This window comes from Rutidosis leptorrhynchoides, chromosome 4 (genome assembly GCF_046630445.1).
Source record: "Rutidosis leptorrhynchoides isolate AG116_Rl617_1_P2 chromosome 4, CSIRO_AGI_Rlap_v1, whole genome shotgun sequence".
NCBI classification, from domain to species: Eukaryota; Viridiplantae; Streptophyta; class Magnoliopsida; order Asterales; family Asteraceae; genus Rutidosis; species Rutidosis leptorrhynchoides.
In genome coordinates, this window is record NC_092336.1 from 588,765,510 (window position 1) to 588,784,536 (window position 19,027).

The 19,027-nt window shown below is 34.5% G+C and overlaps 1 protein-coding gene across 2 annotated transcripts; it reads right to left on the reverse strand.

The window, feature by feature from the left end:
* Window positions 1–366: 366 nt before the first annotated feature.
* Window positions 367–5,214, reverse strand: LOC139845583 (phospholipase D alpha 1). Of its 2 annotated transcripts, none has more exons than XM_071835845.1 (4): window positions 5,095–5,214; window positions 4,819–4,928; window positions 1,619–3,518; window positions 367–895 (listed from the first exon to the last, which is right to left on the reverse strand). In XM_071835845.1, the coding sequence occupies exons 2-4, from the start codon at window positions 4,912–4,914 to the stop codon at window positions 462–464; spliced, it is 2,430 nt and encodes an 809-aa protein (XP_071691946.1). In that variant the 5' UTR covers window positions 4,915–4,928; window positions 5,095–5,214; the 3' UTR covers window positions 367–461. The 2 variants fall into 2 exon arrangements, with proteins under 2 accessions (XP_071691946.1, XP_071691947.1); XM_071835846.1 differs by lacking the exon at window positions 5,095–5,214 and adding an exon at window positions 5,011–5,048.
* Window positions 5,215–19,027: the final 13,813 nt, after the last annotated feature.

The following is a 19,027-nucleotide window of genomic DNA, read 5'->3' on the forward strand; positions in this document are numbered from 1 at the left end:
CCACTCCGTTGCTGGATCCGTTGCCAGGCCACGGCCAGGTCCCTTTTTTCTTCCAGCCACGCACCACTACCCCATATTAGGTCCCGTTGCTTGTGCCACGTACACCATAAACGCCGTGACCACGTACCGATACAAACCGTCTAATGAACAGTGTCATATTTTCTTAATTGAGAAGTTTATTGCTCTGCTAAATTGAATAAACTTGTTACAGTTTAGAAAATAAGAGGAAAAAAAAAAGCGAAACAAGAGCTCACATTGTTCACAATAAACAGATCTTACATTATTAGATAAATAAAAGCACACCCAATAAACATACTTGGCTGCTGCTTTCAGGTATGGAATAAAAAAACCAATCATATAAAAAAGTCACTTATTGTTCACTCAGTAATAAGTAGCAGTATAAGCAATCGATATCAAACTAAAACCTTATTATTCAGACGAAAGAAAAACATAAAACCTTGTTAAGTAGTAAGAATGGAAGGAAGATAATCCGACTTTGTTCCGAGTACGCGCGCATTAGTATCAGGGAAACACTCACTTCCTGGAAGTTCAGTAACTTGTCCTTCACCACTAACAGCAACAGGGTAGCGAAGCAAGTGACCAGGGAGGTCGCTTTCAAGATTCTCACTTGCAAACAGATCCCAGTATTTGTCGGTTATCTTGTTAACTTTTTTAACGCATTCAGTACTTTCGGGATGTTGGAAACTGTCATCAAGCATACCAAGATGTTCATACCATAAAGCCATACGGAAGCCATGGACTTGACCCCTTGCGGGTGTCCTGGTAGTAAGATGATGAGGTTGGTAAGCTCCCATTGCTATCTCTGAATCTCTTGCTCCGTCCATTGACCTCTGGTTGATGTTGGCTGACCCAACAATGATGTATTCATCGTCAACTGTTACATAATATGTGTTAGAAAAGCATATTGAATGTGTGCAGGAACCAAAATCCAAATCATGTGCAACTTTTAGCTCCAATATTAGAGTGTCCGTTGATGAATATAAAATGTGATGCTTACTAGTGAGTTTTCATGTCCCCGACTTTTACTTAAATAAATGTTGAACTACCTCATTACCCCCTTTATATTTGAGCAACTGATTATTCAAATATTAAATCACCTTTAAAAAGACAACTAAATTAATCAATTTTGGAAAAGCAAAATGAAGTATTACTCATAAAATGGATTTTCTAACGACATACATAAGGGTTGCCGTTAAGGTGAAAAAAAAAAAAAAAAAAAACTTGAACTTTTTAATAACCATAAAGTCAACATGAACCACTTTATACAAAACATTAATGCACAATTAAGAAACCCCTAAATAAATACTCACTTTATCCCAAAATAACTGCCCCATTTCACTTTTTGAAGTCTTTTTTCATAACTTTGACTTTAGATATTTTTGTTTGTGTATTATAATATCTGATGAAATTTATATGAATATACTAGGTTTTAAATGTGCTTTCATTGGCATAATTTTTATTTTTATCAGATATTAGTTTGACACCAACAAGGATATATAAACTCAAAGTTGAATAACGAAGACTTCAAGTCAAACTAGGAAAGTAATTTTGGGATGGAGGGAGTATACGATATTATGCTAAAGTATATGTGGCTTACCTATCATCATTTTGGCATGAACGTAGATCATAAAGCGTCGAGCTTCTTGCGCTTTCTTGTAATCCGAATCAGGTTCGGGTGCTTCTGTAGGTTCATACTCTCCGTCCTTTTTCACCTCACGGTTCCCAAGGCAAAAGAACGTAAGATAATCTCTTGGGTCTTCTTCAAGCCCTTGTTCGTTTAAAGCCTGGATAATATCTTTATACATCATCTCCATTGTTCTCCTTTGCCAGTCTAATATAGCCTGAACCGAAGCACTTTCCGGTATCCCTTCAGGCCACATCGGGACCACAACGTAAACAGTAAACTTCTCCCCAGCCTTAATCTTGCTAACAATCTTTAACGAAAGTTCTTTTGGGATCAAATGCAATGCACCAACATCCTCAACCTTGATATCATCTGCTTGCCAACCAAACGAGCTTCCAAGAAAATACTGATTTTCAATATATATAAACTTTTTGGCTCGACGAATGGCGTGAATATACGCATCCTGAATACTTCGGTCGATTATGTTATCTTTACCACTTACAAGCCCTGATTTTGCTGCCTCTTCAGGTGTGTCTGGGAAGCCGAAAGCGGCCCCACCATCGATCGAACGGAAAAGTTGCACGTTCCATGATTCTTGGTCATCGTGGAACATGACTGGAGACGGTGGGATGATGACGTCATCAAGTTCTCTGAAGTTAACCAACACGTTTTTCCCACCTTGTTTTTTCCATCTTTGTTCGAAATTAAACAAAACATCCCACGCAATTTGTCCTTCAAGGCGTGAGTGGATATCGTGCCATGGCTCCCGGGGCCCACCTTTAGTTATCGAACCGTCTGGGTAGTTAGGCTGGTGGAAATCATCATGGTGGGCCGTGTCCAAAGTTCTGAATAACGAATGAAACGGGGAATCATATCTCCCATCACAAAGATCGATACCACCGACAAAACTCACGACACGTCTTCTTTCAGAGTCGCCGTTCGGCATCGGTGAGTCAACCACGATAATTTTCTGGTGATGAGTGAACATGGTTGAAATTTGAAGGTCCTGAATGAAACTTCCACCGTCATCAGGATTACGCGGGCACAAATTACAGTGAACTTCAGAACCTTGAAAAAAGTTTTCAGTGTCTTCATCATGTGTAGCCATTAATCCATCTTTTTTCAAAACATCAACCGAGGTTCTGTCATCCCAGACAAGCATAAGAACCTTAACACCTTCGCCCGCTTTGTTTTTCAAAAGCTCACCGAGGGTGACATCACCTCCCGGTTTTTGCCTCCTTGAATCCCGAATCAATGTGATCTCGGTGTAAACAGACCACCCAGTAATATAAATAAAGTGTTTTGCATTAGTGATTGCATCAAACACATCTTCCCAACATCTATGTGGCTCGTAATACTTGCCACCAGCAAGGGGTATTTTGGGAATAAAATTATCAGGTACGTGAGCGTCTTGGTACAAGGATACACGACATCCTTGTCTCTGAGAGAAGAACGTGTACGGAACACCGGGATACTTTGCACTTTTGATTCCGCGGGCCCAGTTACGATCCTGAGTAACATCAAAGTATTGTAGCTTAACATGAATTTTTGAATCGGATTTAATCGGGTTCTTGTCTTCGTCCAAGATCTCAACCCATCGATCTACTTCTTCACCTTCTAGAAGATCTTCAACGGGAACATAAGCTCGTCCGATTAAAGTTGCACCGATGGGATTATCGTCTTTGACGGTGAAGATTACGTTAGAAGCTGCGTGAGCACAGTAAATGTGGAAAGATTCGTACCACTTTGGGTTGCCAGGGTCGTTCTCTAACAGACGAGTTCGTCCTACTCTGCATTTATCGAGATCGATTGTTGCGTACATTTTTGGAGTTCCCTTCCCAAAACCAACAGTCTCCTCTAGGTTTGCTTTCAGCTGCAAAAAAAAAAAAAAAAAAAAAAAAAAACAACATTAAAAAAATTCATTATATATAAGAAAATCATTGCATTTAACTATTTAAGTAATAGACTAAAGACGCTAATAAGCACAAAGACATCTAAAAAAACTGAACTTTGATGTATCAAAAATGTTGGTTGAAAAGGTCTTAATCTTTCAGATGAAACATTAAGTAACAGAAAATTGCTATTTTAACTTTCCAAGTCAACAAAATGAAAATTTTAGCTTAAATATCATAAATAGCAATATTAATGTTATTATTTATTATTATTGTTTTACATATGATTATATTATTACGAGCATATGATATGATTATAATTATGGTTATGATGGCTACATAGCACCTTATTAAACTAAACACCATAAGTACAACAATCACATATTGTAATACAAGTAATCAACTTATTAAGTAATAAAAAAAACAGAGTAAATATTTGCAAAATGAACTATAAACAGAACATATGAAAAAACTCAAGTATAAATGAAATCCTTAGGGATGACATGATTTTCTTTAAACCAATTGAACACCAATAATGGTGGTATATATTGACCCTATAGGGAGGTTTTACCGGATTCGTTCACGGACCTCTACCCGGAACCACTGCCCGAATGGATGTGTTCCCGGGTACCGTCGATCGGGTTCGGGTTTCCGCCCGAACGTGTGTGTTACGTGCAAATGATGAGGGTCGTTGAAAGAAATGATCTACTGATGCCAAAAAAATCACGGTTCAAAAAAAAAAAAAATGAAAACAAGAGACAAGACTATAGAGTTTATAAGAAGGATACAACTTTAAGTAACAAATTTTCCTTTAATATTCATTCGATCAACACTGGAAGCAAGATATGAGTATTATTTAGTGAATATTCTGCTCTTATTCATTGGCGAATACATTCTCTTTAATATTCATCTATGATTCTATGAATCTATGCATATTATTCACCAGTTAATAAACCTTCTTTCACTCAAAAATCATACTTCAAGCTGTATCCTTTTCCAAAATACATTTAAGATTAACATTTCATTTGCAAATTTCTTATCTCTAAAAGTTAAGTTAAGGTTGCACCCTATAACCAGAATAACTGAGATTAACAAACAAATTCATCGAGCAAACTACACTTCTGGATCGTTAAATTTAAATACTTATGTGCCTGGATCAAGATCAAAATATCCAAATAAACGAGATTTACTCTTCCGATCCAACTATAATAATTTAAAATTAGCTAACAAAACAAATCAATGTTATAAAACAGTAATATATAGTGATCTACAGACAAATACCTTGCCAAATATATTACCACCGCCACCATATCCATGGATCTTATCAACTTCATAGATCGTAGCATGAAGAGTTCCATGTAGTAGCGTTTCTCCCATATTTATTACTTATCCTGCAGCAATCAAATCACAACTATAGGTAAACGTAATTACATAAACGTAAAGTGAAATCAACTTGATTATAGTATGATTTACAGTTGTATATATCCGGATCAATCGTTTTATTAATAATTGATTAATTAAAACAGATGATGTTGAAGACAAAGTTGATTTGCTTACAGTGACGTGATGAGGAAATAAAGTGTGAAAGATCAGAAGGGGAAAAAGTGGTTTTTCAATTGAAAGAGTGAAAGAGACAGCGATCCGTGATTGTAGCACTTGTTCTTAAAAGGATCAAAGCTTGTCAACGAGAAAGGTAAATAATTGGGAAAGGAAGATCAATCAATTTTAGGTAAAATACAGTTAAACGCGGAGTAATATTAATTTTTAATTCATTTTATATTTAACCTTTAAATTTTTTTTTTATTATTATTATTAATTTTTTTTTTTTTTTTTTGCAAAAAAAGGGAACCTTTAATTTAATTTTTTTTTTTTTTTTTTTTGTAACCTGGGTATCCAACATTTGTTAACTGACTAATCCCATGGCGACTACCCGCTTTGCAAGCAGCCCAGAGTCATTGCAGGCGAACCTCCGTGGTCATGAGGGAGAATAACTTTGTGGGTGCAAGTAATCGAACCCTTGACCTCCACATTGGAAGGTCAGGGTCTTACCATGTCACCACCACCCTCGTGGTTGGAACCTTTAATTTAATGATTAATATTTTTCTAAATGAATAATGATAGATTATAACTTTTAATGATTAATAGTGAAATGACCCGTGGAATCACGGGTTTGTTTAAACGAAACAGTTTAATGATGTGTTTTAAATATTAAGTGAACGTAAATGTTAAAGTCATTTAGTTTAATGACCCGTGGAACCACAGAGTCAGATTAAGAATCTCGTCAGCTGAACATTTCATAAAACACCTAAAATGCATATTAACCAATCTACATCCAATCATAAGAGATAATATTGGTTGTCATTTTATTTTAAAGTGTAAATTAAAATATAAATTTAGAATTGGTTTCATTCTACCTAGCTTTTATACCTTCTCGTACTCAATTCAAAATAATTAATTAAAATAATTCAAAATTATTTAAATTTAATAATTAAAATAATTATTAATAAGATTTAATATTAATAAATAATTAATAAGATTAAATTTTAATTCAAAATTATTTAGATTAATGACATCACCCACCATGCTTAGATTTTTTTCTTTTGTTTTTTGATTTTTTTTAACAAAGGAATTAGTCTAATAATGACATCATCATTATAGGATTTTAATAGAAATTATAGATTATGGACAAAATTACTCAGTTTGTCCTTGAACTTGTACCTAAATCACTAGCATTGTTATTAATTTTTTTTTTTTCACCGAGGTTTTCATTTTGCTTTCAAAAAATAACGTCCGTCATCCTTCCGTCTAGTTGCAATCTTTTTCCTCCGTTAACCTAAAGCATCTGCCATACATGTGAGGTTATTTCAGTCATTCCCTGTTTTACTCCTTTTAAACTCTTGACAAAAGTACTCCGTCAACTTCTTTTACTTTATCTATTTATCTTCTTTACCTTTTCATTTCTTTCTTTATCTCCTTATTTCCTATCTCGTTCACACGCATAGTCTCAACATCTTCACAATCGAGATTATTTTACATATAATTTTTTCAGAATCAAAAGATCAGATTACAAAATAATTTATGCTACTGAGTTCATCTTCTTTATCTTCATATATAAGCCAAAATCCAAAGTTCATCAAACAATGATTGTTAATACAAATTGAACATAGATCTATGATCCTAACGCAAATCCTAAAACTCGTGATCATATTGAATCCATTAACAACAACTGATTTGTGGTGTTTTGATTGTGTTCTTCATTTTTTGACCGAATATTCACAAACCGATCATTATAAAGAGATTCACTCTATCAAATGACGAAATGGCGCATAGATTTGGAATCCACATGATTTGATTAAGCTTCGCGATGCTTCAAATCGCATGAACAAACATCACAGAATTCTTAGATCTCAAGCAATGGCGAAGTCAGGATTTAACGTTAAGGGTGGCACTATGGACTTAAAGTAACGTTAAGGGTAGTCAATTGAAGAAGACTTGTTAATTTTAACGTAAAAGGTGGCACTATAGACTTAAAGTAATATGGGCTAATTGATGAAAGCTTGTTAATTTTGATGGACTAAAATAAATTCAATAATTATTATATATAATAATGGGCTTATTAAATTTGCTGATTGTGGCATTGCCACCTTCGACCACCCTATTAGCTCCGCCTATGATCTCAAGTAAAACTTTATTCACATTCGGTCACCATTTTAATTCATGATTATTGTAATGATTCAGGTTTGAATGGCGATTTTTGAGTGTCGTATGGTTGATTTGAAGCAAGTTTCGTGTAGAAATCAAAACCTAAAACGCATCGGATTTCGATTTCAGTTTTGAAGCTTCTATGAAGAACATGTCACTAATCTACTATTAAAATCGCATTTGTTATGTTTTCCCTGAAGTTTCTTCATAAATCTTGTTGATAGTTGATATATGAGTGCATCTTAATTGTTTTTTAGCCTTAATTCTGGCCTTTGACGAATTTGATGTTCACCCGAGAACATTATCGAATGAACACGCAAGCAAAAGCAGAAGCAGAAGCAGATCAGGGATCTGGAAGCTTATTTAGAAAATCATGTGGTTCATTAGATGAATCCATTGCACGTAGCGAATAATCGATCGAAGCTGTTTATGATGATGAGGGGGTGATTTATTTCGATTGAGGTATCAAGATAAACCCATCACCACGATGAAGATGTTAATGATGATGAGAAGGTTTTTGATTTATGAATTTGTTTCTTAAAAGTTATGATATGAGTTTAAATTTTAATGTCAGGGTTTAGATATAAGGATGAACATGGAATGGTGAAAGAGAAAGGATGAAAAAAATAAAGAAGAAAATTTGACACCCCCAAATAGGGCCTGGGGTATTTATGTCTAATTATATCAAATCACAGTTGTATAAACGAGAACGACTCTACATGAGACGTTTTGTTGAGTTTTGCAGCAGAAGATAAATATGTCTTTAATTGATATGATATGTAATGAAGACTCCAAGCATAGCAAGCAATCATCATCAAAGCAGTAGATATACAGCGGAAACAATATTTAAGTACCTGAGAATAAACATGCTTAAAAAGTCAACACGAGGTTGAGTGAGTTCATAGGTTTGTCATAAATAATGATTTCAGTAATAGTGTTAGACCACAAGATTTAGTTTGTAAAGTAGATCTCGCAAGATCCAAAAGTTGATCTCCCGCAGGATCAAAAAGTTATGCCAGTGCGTGATATTTAGACTAAACGTTGTTTGCCCCGTGACAAGTTGTTTTGTCCTTGTCGTTTAATTTCATTATCAAGTAATACAAAGACTTAGTCAAATGTATTGGGGACGTTACTCCCGATAGGCCTATCCCCAATAATTAAGAATACCGCAGCAATTAAAAATATCACTGTAGGGACTTAGTCGGACATAGTCGGGTATAGCATAGTTTTAACAGTTGGTACTGATATTTAGACTAGACTTTCAAGTTTACCCCGTACAAGTTATCGTTTATACTTGTCGGTTGGGGACTTGCTGGTCATAGCCCAACATATCACAGTTTAATAGTTGGTACTGATATTTAGACTAGACTTTCAAGTTTGCCCCGTACAAGTTATCGTTTATACTTGTCGGTTGGGGACTTGCTGGTCATAGCCCAACATATCACAGTTTAATAGTTAGTACGTGTAAAACAGTTATAAAAGTTGCGCATGTATTCTCAGCCCAAAAATATATAAAAAGGGAGCAGATGAACTCACATTAAATAGCAGTTGAAGTATTCCACGCAAGAAGGAAAGTAAAGCAAGTAAGTGATCTGGATATCAACCTTGAGGTATAACGTTTGATTAGTTAATGTCTAACTTGACATATAGCAACTATATTGACAGTGACGGTTTTCGAGAAAAGTTCCTATTTCTCAAAAGTTTCTATTTTTGGAAACCTACTATTTATGAAAAACTTCCACTTATAGTAAGCTTCTAGTTTAAGAATGTTCGGGTTATAATTCTTAACAAAGATGTTGTACAATCTCGCCCAAACTTCGTCGCTAACATGCAAGTCACTCGAATGATCTATTGTTACCGAGCGGCCCAGGATCTCTTGACCATAATCTAAGTCTTGGCATTCGAGATCCACAAGCGTCCCATAATGGTAACAAGGATCACCCTAGGCCACAAGTAGCGGTGATGTTTGTAGTCTTTGTACGCTATCTTTAATTATAACCTTCACGTTAGGTGCGTATATACATATATATATTCATTAATTCGATTTTAATTATAACTCCTATATATTAATTCATAAAAATACTTTTATAATTTTTAGTAACATATATTACTAATTATAACATGTTATTTATTTTAATTTTAATTGCATATAATTTATAACATTATTTACATGTTTCGGTAAAAAAAATAATAACCCGAAGTAAATAGTAAAAAGTAAAAAGTAAAAAGTAAAAAGTAAAAAGTAAAAAGTAAGAAAAGAATACTTACTAGTAGTAATTCTTCAAAGAGAGAATGAGAAAAATTTTGGTGTGAGTTTGAATGAGAAATGAGGGGTATTTATACTTGAAAAAATTAGGTAAAAAGAATAAAATAATTAAAAGAAAAAGAAATATTTTAATTTTTAATGGGATTTTAAAATTCAAAAGTATTAAATGTTAGGTCATGGGATAATGCACAAAATAAAATAATAAAAGTAGTTTTCCATTATAATTTTTAATTAAAAAGTAATTTATTTATTTAAAAAAAATCATTTATTTTAAGGATTTTTTTATATATATTTTTTAAAATAAACAAATTGATTTACTATTTTCCAAGAATATTTGTCAATATTTTTTTTTATTCATAATAACAATACTGATAATAAAGATATTAATTATTGATATCTTATTTAAAAAGGATATTAATAATAATAATAATATTAATATATCAAATTAATGCGTAATTATTTACAAATAATTGTTCGTGAATCGTCGGAATTAGTCGAGGTTAAATGAAATCATATAAAGAGTGTCACTATTTGCTACAGTACCGAGTTGCTACAGTGTCACTATTTGCTACAATGTTCGATATTTGCTACAGTGTCACTATTTGCTACAGTACCGGGTTGCTACAGTACCGAGTTGCTATAGTGCCTGGGGTGCTACAGTGTCACTATTTGCTACAGTACCGAGTTGCTACAGTGTCACTATTTGCTACAGTGTTCGGTATTTGCTACAGTGTCACTATTTGCTACAGTACCGGGTTGCTACAGTACCGAGTTGCTGCAGTGCCCGAGTTGCTACAGTGTCACTATTGCTACAGTACCGAGTTGCTACAGTGTCACTATTTGCTACAGTCCCGAGTTGCTACAGTGCCGCTATTTGCTACAGTACCTTTTATGAAATTGGAACGGGCGTAACTTTCAAAACGTAACTCCGTTTTTGATGAATAAACTATCGTTAGAATCGTAATAAAGAATACTTTTCAATGGTGAACTTTTAAGAAACTAGATCAAACTGTTTTTGGGGCAGAAAAGGAGTTTTAGTGTGTATGTCGTGTTTTGCACGCACCTGTATGCCGTTATTGAGTGGAGTCATGATGTAGACTCATAAAATTATGAATATATGGTGTTATGACCTAGTTAATTGTATGAAATGATTATATTATTTATTGGATATGTATATTAACTTTGTTTGTGTTGTTCTCAGGTTATAAGGACAAGGAGGAAGCTCAGAAATAATAACTGAGCAGTTGCTGGTAATTGGTGAGTGGGTCTATCTCCGGATAGAGTTTAAGTAGCATATCATGCTACTGTGGTTGACTCTTTTACCATGCATAGTGTAGAAATTGCCATGTTAGAATGATATAGTATGCCTGATGTTGTATGTGATTTATGTGTACACTGTGTGAATGACACCAGTCGGGCCTAGGGAGACTGGGGACTCGAAACCGTGCCTAGGAGAGGTTAGAGTCCGTATGAGGTCAACCGTGCCTAGGGGAGGTTGGGTCCATAGGCTACTGATTGTAGAGTATAGTGTGAACGATGCATCCCCTGCATCTGGATAACTATACTGTGAATTGAGTAGCAGGGACTATCGGTAGACTCAAGTCCGATCAGCTAGGAGTCGTGTGCTCGTACAAGCCGCCGATCCTCGTATTGTCTTATTGTATACTAGTTGGTAGTTAGCATGTGTTGTTGTTAGTATATAGCTTGTGTGTGACTTAAGCTATATCTGTTAGATAGATTCCATTCACTTAGCGGTGCGCTAATCCCCCACATATTCTCCCCTTGCAGGTTTAGGTACTGCTAGTCGGGAAGGGTGCTATTGCAGAAGACATGTTTGACAAACCAACTCTGATGTGGACTTTTGTATAATTAATGTTTTGTGATAACGTAACACCGTTGTGTAAACTTAAACGTAATGACGTGACTTATATTGTGTTTGTTAATAAAGTCTTCCGCTGTGTATTTAAAAAAAAAAATATGGTCGGTGTTACAAGTTCATATTTCCAAAAGATTTGTTAATATGCTCAATCCAGTTCTTGTTCTTGACCTTATATTGGTTATCGCCACAATCTTCCTTCTTTTCCAACTCCCACCAGATGAGTCTGTTTACTTCTATTATGCTCTAGGATTTATTGTGTTTTTAGTTCTCCCGTGTCTTTATATTGCTATACGCATTGATATACACGGTTTGTAATTTCAGTGTTGTTATCGGGCTTTATATTTTCCCTTATATGTCGGAGCTCTTTGCCTTTTTATTCTCCTCTCAACTCTAAGTAAAGCGAGTAATGGTCCAGAATTTGTAGGTATGAAGTTTCGAATGAACATAATATACAAAGCAGAAGGAAAAGTAATAGCACGATTTGATTTGTCAAATTATCAGAATATCTGGAAAAGACCGAATCATCAAGAAAAATATTTTCTTGATATGTTTAGAGGTTAAATAGAATGTAAGAGTCGTGTAACATGACAAATGATGATTATAAAGTTTATGAATCATCATCTTCCATTAAAAATTTAGCATGACTTACTGTAATATAATCACGTTGGCCTGACGTCATTATATTATACTAACTCATGCTTCAATTTCCAACACTACTTCAAATCATTCAAAATTTAAACTTGAATTTTACAAAATATAGAAACTAAAACAGTTTCCTTTATGATGTGATAAAGATATCGCAAGGAGACAATTAATTGCGGTCAAGAATCGTTATGAAGATATCTTCAGAAATATAGAGGATATTTATAACGAAAGATACGATGATATCTTAGAATTTCTAAGATCCAATGACGAGGAAAATTCTTTTTTTTCCTCTGCATTTAATGCTACCATATCGGAATCATTGGTTATCAATCCGAGATGGTTTCAAGATTTTTTTTTTTTTGATGATTAAACGCTGATTGTAATCGTCAACGAATTTAATGGTTAACGAATAGGCGTTATTGATTTTAAAAGTGATGAGTGATAATTTCGGTAGTTTGATGTGATAATTCATTGCAGAATACGAATGAATGAATGTAGTAATCTTTAGGAAGATAACACCTGCTAAAGCTTTACTTGAATTTCGATATGTTAATTTCAGAATGTGTAATTGATTTTGTATGAAGATGATTGTGTATCATTGTGAAGGTAGTGTGTATAATTAATGATTTATGAATCGAAATTGAAGAATGTACAGTGTATTAATGTGAGATGTAAATATTTCTCGGGTATTACCTACCCGTTAAATATTTTCACAATTAACAGTTTGTACAACAGAATTTACAATCTTTATGAAGATATACCTTTATATATGTATTCTTCAGATATAATCATGGATTTAATATAATATTAAACTCATTTGATTTACGGTTGAAACGAGAATGAATAATCTCCAAAACCTTTAGAGATTTCATAATTGTCGCGAAATATTTCGCTAATGAAGTTATGAATCAATACATTCATCGTTACACTTGATTTATTATGAAATGGAGTTTATTGTGTTGAAGCAGTGATTAACAATTGTTAAGTCATTAACGAAGGGTGTACATCATAGCATATTAGTGATATGAATTAACCAAGTAGTACATACTAGTTGAGATTCACACGTAATTGCTTAGTACGACAAGATTTATTATTGTTCCAAATCATATATATATAAAGTATACATATATAATTCTTCACGAAGAATGAGTCAATACATCTTAACTCATTATTACTAATATTCCTTGGTATCTATGGGCGTATGATGTTGATGTTTGAGGTACTGAGTGTGAGGCGTGGGATGCGGATGTTGTTGTTGATGAAGCTGATGCTGTTGGTGGTGATGCTGATGGTGCCTACAATTCTTGTGGTGTTGGTAATGTTGGTGGTACTGATGGTACTAGTGGTGTTGCTGGTGTTGCTTGTGGTACTTGGGTAGTAGGTGTGAGCCTAGCTTCCAAATCGTGCACCGTTTCCTCCAGGGTTTCTACTTTACGCTAGAGTCTATGGATTTGTTCTACCCATTCCTTCGTAAGGTTTGTCAATTCTTGATATTTAGTTCGAAGTCTTCTAACTCCTTCTAGTAATCCTATCTGATTAGAATTTGGGAGTAGAGGACGAATACTGTCTTGGGCTAGATCGAGTCGACCTTCGAGGCGGAAAATCCTTGCCAAAAGAGTGTAAACGGTATTACGAATAGGTTCGTCGGTAAGTAGATCGAGTACTCCGACGTTTGGTGGTAAGTTTGGCTCATGATAAGGAGCACCTTCTTCGTTTCTCCATAGGGTGAGTATTTCACGAACCCATCCCAATCTTCTGAAGAAATCGCGGTAGTTGATCGGTTGGTGGGTCCCCGTCATGCTGTCTTCGGAACTAGAGGAATTTGAAGAATCGGGTGAGAAATCCATATTATGTGTTTGGAATAGGGTTTGATATGAAATGGGTATTGAATACTGAATGATATATTCGTCTCCTTGAATACGTATTTATAGCAAAAAGATTTCCATAATTTACGGAGGAAATTTAGGAAAAGTGGTAGACAAGGTCTATTGGGATAGATATGATAAGATATGATTTGTCTATACTCCAATAATGGCAGTATGACGTGTCAAGATTATAAAATGATAAGTATGTAATCTAATAATCTTTCGATTAAAGACTTTCAATTTGTATACTGTGATAACCCAATGACATTTTTCGGTTCGCAAACCGATGCATAAAGGTATAAGGCATATAGGTACGTGATATAACAGGGAGTTATATACGTTTGAGTATGAATAGTAACAATTATAGGAGTTTCAAAAATCATGGATAATATTTCATGTAATACATATGTAATACACAAAACCATGATAGATGACATAGGAATGTCAAGAATTTCAGAAATCATGGTGTCTCATTTAAATGCGGTGGCGTAATTGGATAATACTTAGGGGAATTAGGAGAGTTCTTAGATTGGCTCGGCATTCTAAGATAAATAAAGTTCCTAAAGCATAGTGTAGCATTTAACAATTAAAGGCAACAATTAAAGGCACTATGGTCAAGGAAAGTTGTAGTCCTACATTGCTAAGGTACCTAATTGTATAAGGCACACATAAAATGCAATCCTGGTTGTCATAACCCGTCCTTAACCATAAGAACGCGTTAGATAACGTATGATTTCATTGCGAGGTATTGACCTCTATATGAGACATTTTTAAAAGAAAAACTGCATATATTATACATTACAAACCACAACCATTATTTTTGTTACAAGCTTAAGACAATAAAAAGAAGATTAACGTTTAGCGATAATCTTCGACTTACAAACTTTACAAATGATGACAACAACACGGTTTCTAGCATATTTTACAATACAACATCTCGGATATGCAGTTTTATTTTTGACACAAACATGCGTACGCAAGATCCTGGTTAGATCCAACATGATGCAGCGGAAGCTTTAAAAATCACCTGAGAATAGACATGTTTTAAAAGGTCAACATAAAGTTGGTGAGATATAGGTTTAATGCCGGCAGCAATATATATATAGACCACAATATTTCGTATATAAATAGTTTAATAAAAGTATTCTAAGTGGTTGAGCACTTGGTAACCATACTTAACATTTTCACGTCGCATATTCCCTTTAATATGAAATCTTACTACACCGTACCAAGTGTAGTCACAAAACGAAGTACTGTGCAACCGTTGAATACTGGTCGTCCAGTCCGGTTGGGGTTGTCAGGCCCGATAGATCTATCAACAGGATTCGCGTTTACAATACCGCTGTAAATATTAGTTACCAAGCTACAGGGAAGTATGCCAGTGGTACAACTCAACGTAGAATATATTTTTCAGTTACTTGTGTCCATAATGTAAAACATAAAATACATGTATTCTCATCCCGAAATATTTAGAGTTTAAAAGTGGGACTATATACTCACTCTTGTCTTGATGATATATATAATTTGACTCGGTCTTCCGGTTGATATCACGAACCTATCCATATATAATATATCAATATGTTTTCATTTTAAATCAAACGTTATATATATATATACTTGTTATACTTTTAATACTTAGAATAATTCCTTAGTCCGTAGTTAGCATTTCTTTGTTAGTAACTCAATTTTAATGGTTCATTTTTAGATGTTTAATATACCCGCAATGAAATAAATCAAACCCCCAACGAAATAAATAAAACCCCAACGTATATGAATTGGTCGAGATTAATCTTGACCCACGGTACCGGTGTTGTCAAATGACGTATTGCGTACATAAAGTACCGGTGTTGTCAAATGACGTGTTGCGTACAAACATGGGATCTTATGATTAATCTTCTCGTGTTGCTTACGGGTGATCCTGAACCATATGAAATTGAATTATGAGTACATATATATAAAATATCATGTTATCTTATAAAGATGTGATTTTATGTAAATTTTTCCAATGAATCCCGAAGTCAATTAAGTCTTGGATAACCAATTTTGTTTTGGTCATAGTTTCTTCGTTACAAGTCCGTTTTCGTTGATTCAAATTGCCATCTTCTTGGATCGAGTTCTTCTTTAAGACTATGAACTGTAAATACCTTGGTTTGTATTCAAAATCATACGGCATAGGTGAAAGTTTAGTGAAACATATGAAGTTAAACATTTTTGTTACAACAAAATCATTTAATGACCATTTTTCCAAAAATACTTATACTTTGAAAAACCAAGTTTTACCTTGTTAAATTAACATATAAATAAGTTATGTTACATGTCTTGAAGTATTTTAAAAGTTAAGTTAGAAGGATCTATTTAGTTTGCAAACAAGTTTGAAAACATTCAAACTATGTTCTTGTTGTTAAACTTTTGTACCACAAAATAAGATAGCTATATATATATGAATTGAATAAGGTTATGAACATAGATTCTACCTCAAGTTCCTTGGATAAGTTTGCTGTAAAAGAGGAGTAAGAAGCTAGAATCAAAAGGGTGATAGAAGTGGATGAAAGATTGGAAGTAAGTTGGTGTTCTTGGAAGGTTTTCTTGAAGTGTTGTTGTAAGAGTTTTCTTATGGTGTTTTAGTATGGTTTTTATGGCTAGATCTTCTTGATAAGTTGCTGAATGATTATGGAGGTTAAGAGTGAAGAGAGAGTGTGTGTTTATCTTAAGAAATTTGGAGTTAAAATGAAAGAGAATGATGATACATATATAGGAAAAAAAACGTGGCCATGGGGGGGTATCAAGACAAAATTCAAGCTATCATTTTATGTATCTAGTCTTAATTGCTTCCAAGTTCAATTACCTAGCTATAAGGGCAGTAACAAGAGTAGGTTTGGTGCTGATTTGATGTGTATTTACTATTAGTAAATACGTATAGAAGCTAGGTATGATACGAGTATAAATACTCTAGGTATACGTATAGAAATTTTGTGAAAAATGGAATGAGGGTTCAAATATAGCTATCTTTTGTGAATACACTTATATGGTTTTATGTATTTAAGTCTTTAATAGTGATTAAATACATTACTTATACAATATATGTATAAACATTATAAGTCTTAAGTATTTATGTCAATTAACGTTACGTATTGTTATCATTTTGAAAACTTAAGTTAGTAGTTTCAAAATATACTTATAACTTGTTGTTATTAATACAAAATGAGATATTAAAACATTCTTTAATCATGTTAAATATGTATATATACATATATATACACAAACGTATAATTATCATATATTGTATAGTTCGTGATATCATCGGTCAAACTAGACAGTCAAACGTTGTGTAAAACTCTTTTCGGAAATATAAGTCTCGACAATTTGGATTGCTTATCATGTTGGAAAGGTTTAATTTATGTAAATATTAATCTTATAAGTATAGAATGATCGAAAAAGTGCGGGTCGTTACATTACCTCCCCGTTAAATAAATTTCGTCCCGAAATTTTAAAATTGTACCTATTTTGCGTCATCGAGAAACAAGTGTGGATACTTTTGCTTCATCTGATCCTCTCGTTCCCAAGTAAACTCGGGACCTCTTCTAGCATTCCAACGAACCTTAACAATCGGTATATTACTCTGTTTGAGCTGTTTAACTTCACGGTCCATGATTTCGATTGGTTCTTCGACGAATTGTAGTTTCTCGTCGACATGGATTTCTTCAAGAGGAATGGTGAGGTCTTCCTTTGCAAGACACTTCTTAAGGTTCGAGACATGAAAGGTATTATGTACTCCGGCGAGTTGTTGCGGTAACTCGAGTCGATAAGCTACCGGTCCAATGCGTTCGATAATCTTGAACGGACCTACATATCTTGGGTTCAATTTACCCCTTTTGCCGAAACGTATCACACCTTTCCAAGGTGACACCTTTAGCATAACCATGTCCCCGACCTGAAACTCTAATGGTTTCCTTCGGACATCGGCGTAGCTCTTTTGGCGACTACGGGCTGTTTTCAATCTCTCCTTGATTTGCACTATCTTCTCAGTCGTTTCATGTATGATCTCAGGACCAGTTAATTGTCGATCTCCTACTTCATTCCAACAGATAGGAGATCTACACTTCCTTCCATACAATGCTTCGAATGGCGCAGCTCCAATGCTCGCGTGATAACTATTATTATACGAGAATTCTGCTAACGGTAGATATTTATCCCATCCGTTTCCAAAATCGATCACACATGCCCTGAGCATGTCTTCGAGAGTCTGAATCGTTCTCTCACTCTGTCCATCGGTTTGTGGATGATATGCGGTACTCATATCCAACCGAGTTCCTAGTGCTTCCTGTAGTGATTGCCAGAATTTTGAGGTAAATCTACTATCACGATCGGATATAATGGAAATAGGTATTCCATGCCTTGAAACAACTTCCTTTATATACAATCGTAATAGTTTCTCCATTCTATCCGTTTCCTTTATAGGCAAGAAATGTGCAGACTTGGTGAGACGATCAACAATCACCCAAATGGTGTCGTATCCCCAGGCAGTCTTTGGTAACTTCGTGATGAAATCCATGGTAATACCATCCCATTTCCATTCTGGGATTTCTGGTTGTTGAAGTAACCCTGACGGCTTTTGATGTTCTGCTTTGACTTTGGAACAAGTCAAACATTCCCCAACATATGTTGCAACGTCGGTCTTTAAGTTAGGCCACCAATAACGTGTCTTAAGATCTTGATACATCTTTCCAACTCCAGGATGTATCGAGTATCTTGTCTTATGTGCCTCGTTCAATATCAACTTCCTTAATCCACCCAACTTCGGTACCCAAATACGATTTGCAAAATATCTAATTCCGTCTTCCCGTATAACGAGTTGCTTCTCATACTTCTTCATTATTTCATTCTTTATGTTTTCATTATTGAGTGCTTCTTGTTGAACTTCTTTGATTTGTGAGTTGAGATTCATGCGAATTTTTATATTCATTGCTCGAACTCGAATTGGTTCTCGTTCCTTTCTGCTTAAAGCATCGGCCACCACGTTCGCCTTTCCGGGATGATAACGAATTTCACAATCATAGTCGTTTATTAACTCGACCCACCTACGTTGCCTCATGTTCAATTGTTTCTGATCAAAAATATGTTGAAGGCTTTTAT

Excerpts from the sequence above, each read along its gene's own strand:
- LOC139845583 (XM_071835845.1), bottom strand. The coding sequence starts at position 4,914 with ATGGGAGAAACGCTACTACATGGAACTCTTCATGCTACGATCTATGAA. Across the intron at positions 3,519-4,818 it reads GTGGTAATATATTTGGCAAG|CTGAAAGCAAACCTAGAGGA; the intron begins GTATTTGTCTGT and ends TTTTTTTTGCAG. Across the intron at positions 896-1,618 it reads TCATGCCAAAATGATGATAG|TTGACGATGAATACATCATT; the intron begins GTAAGCCACATA and ends ATTATGTAACAG.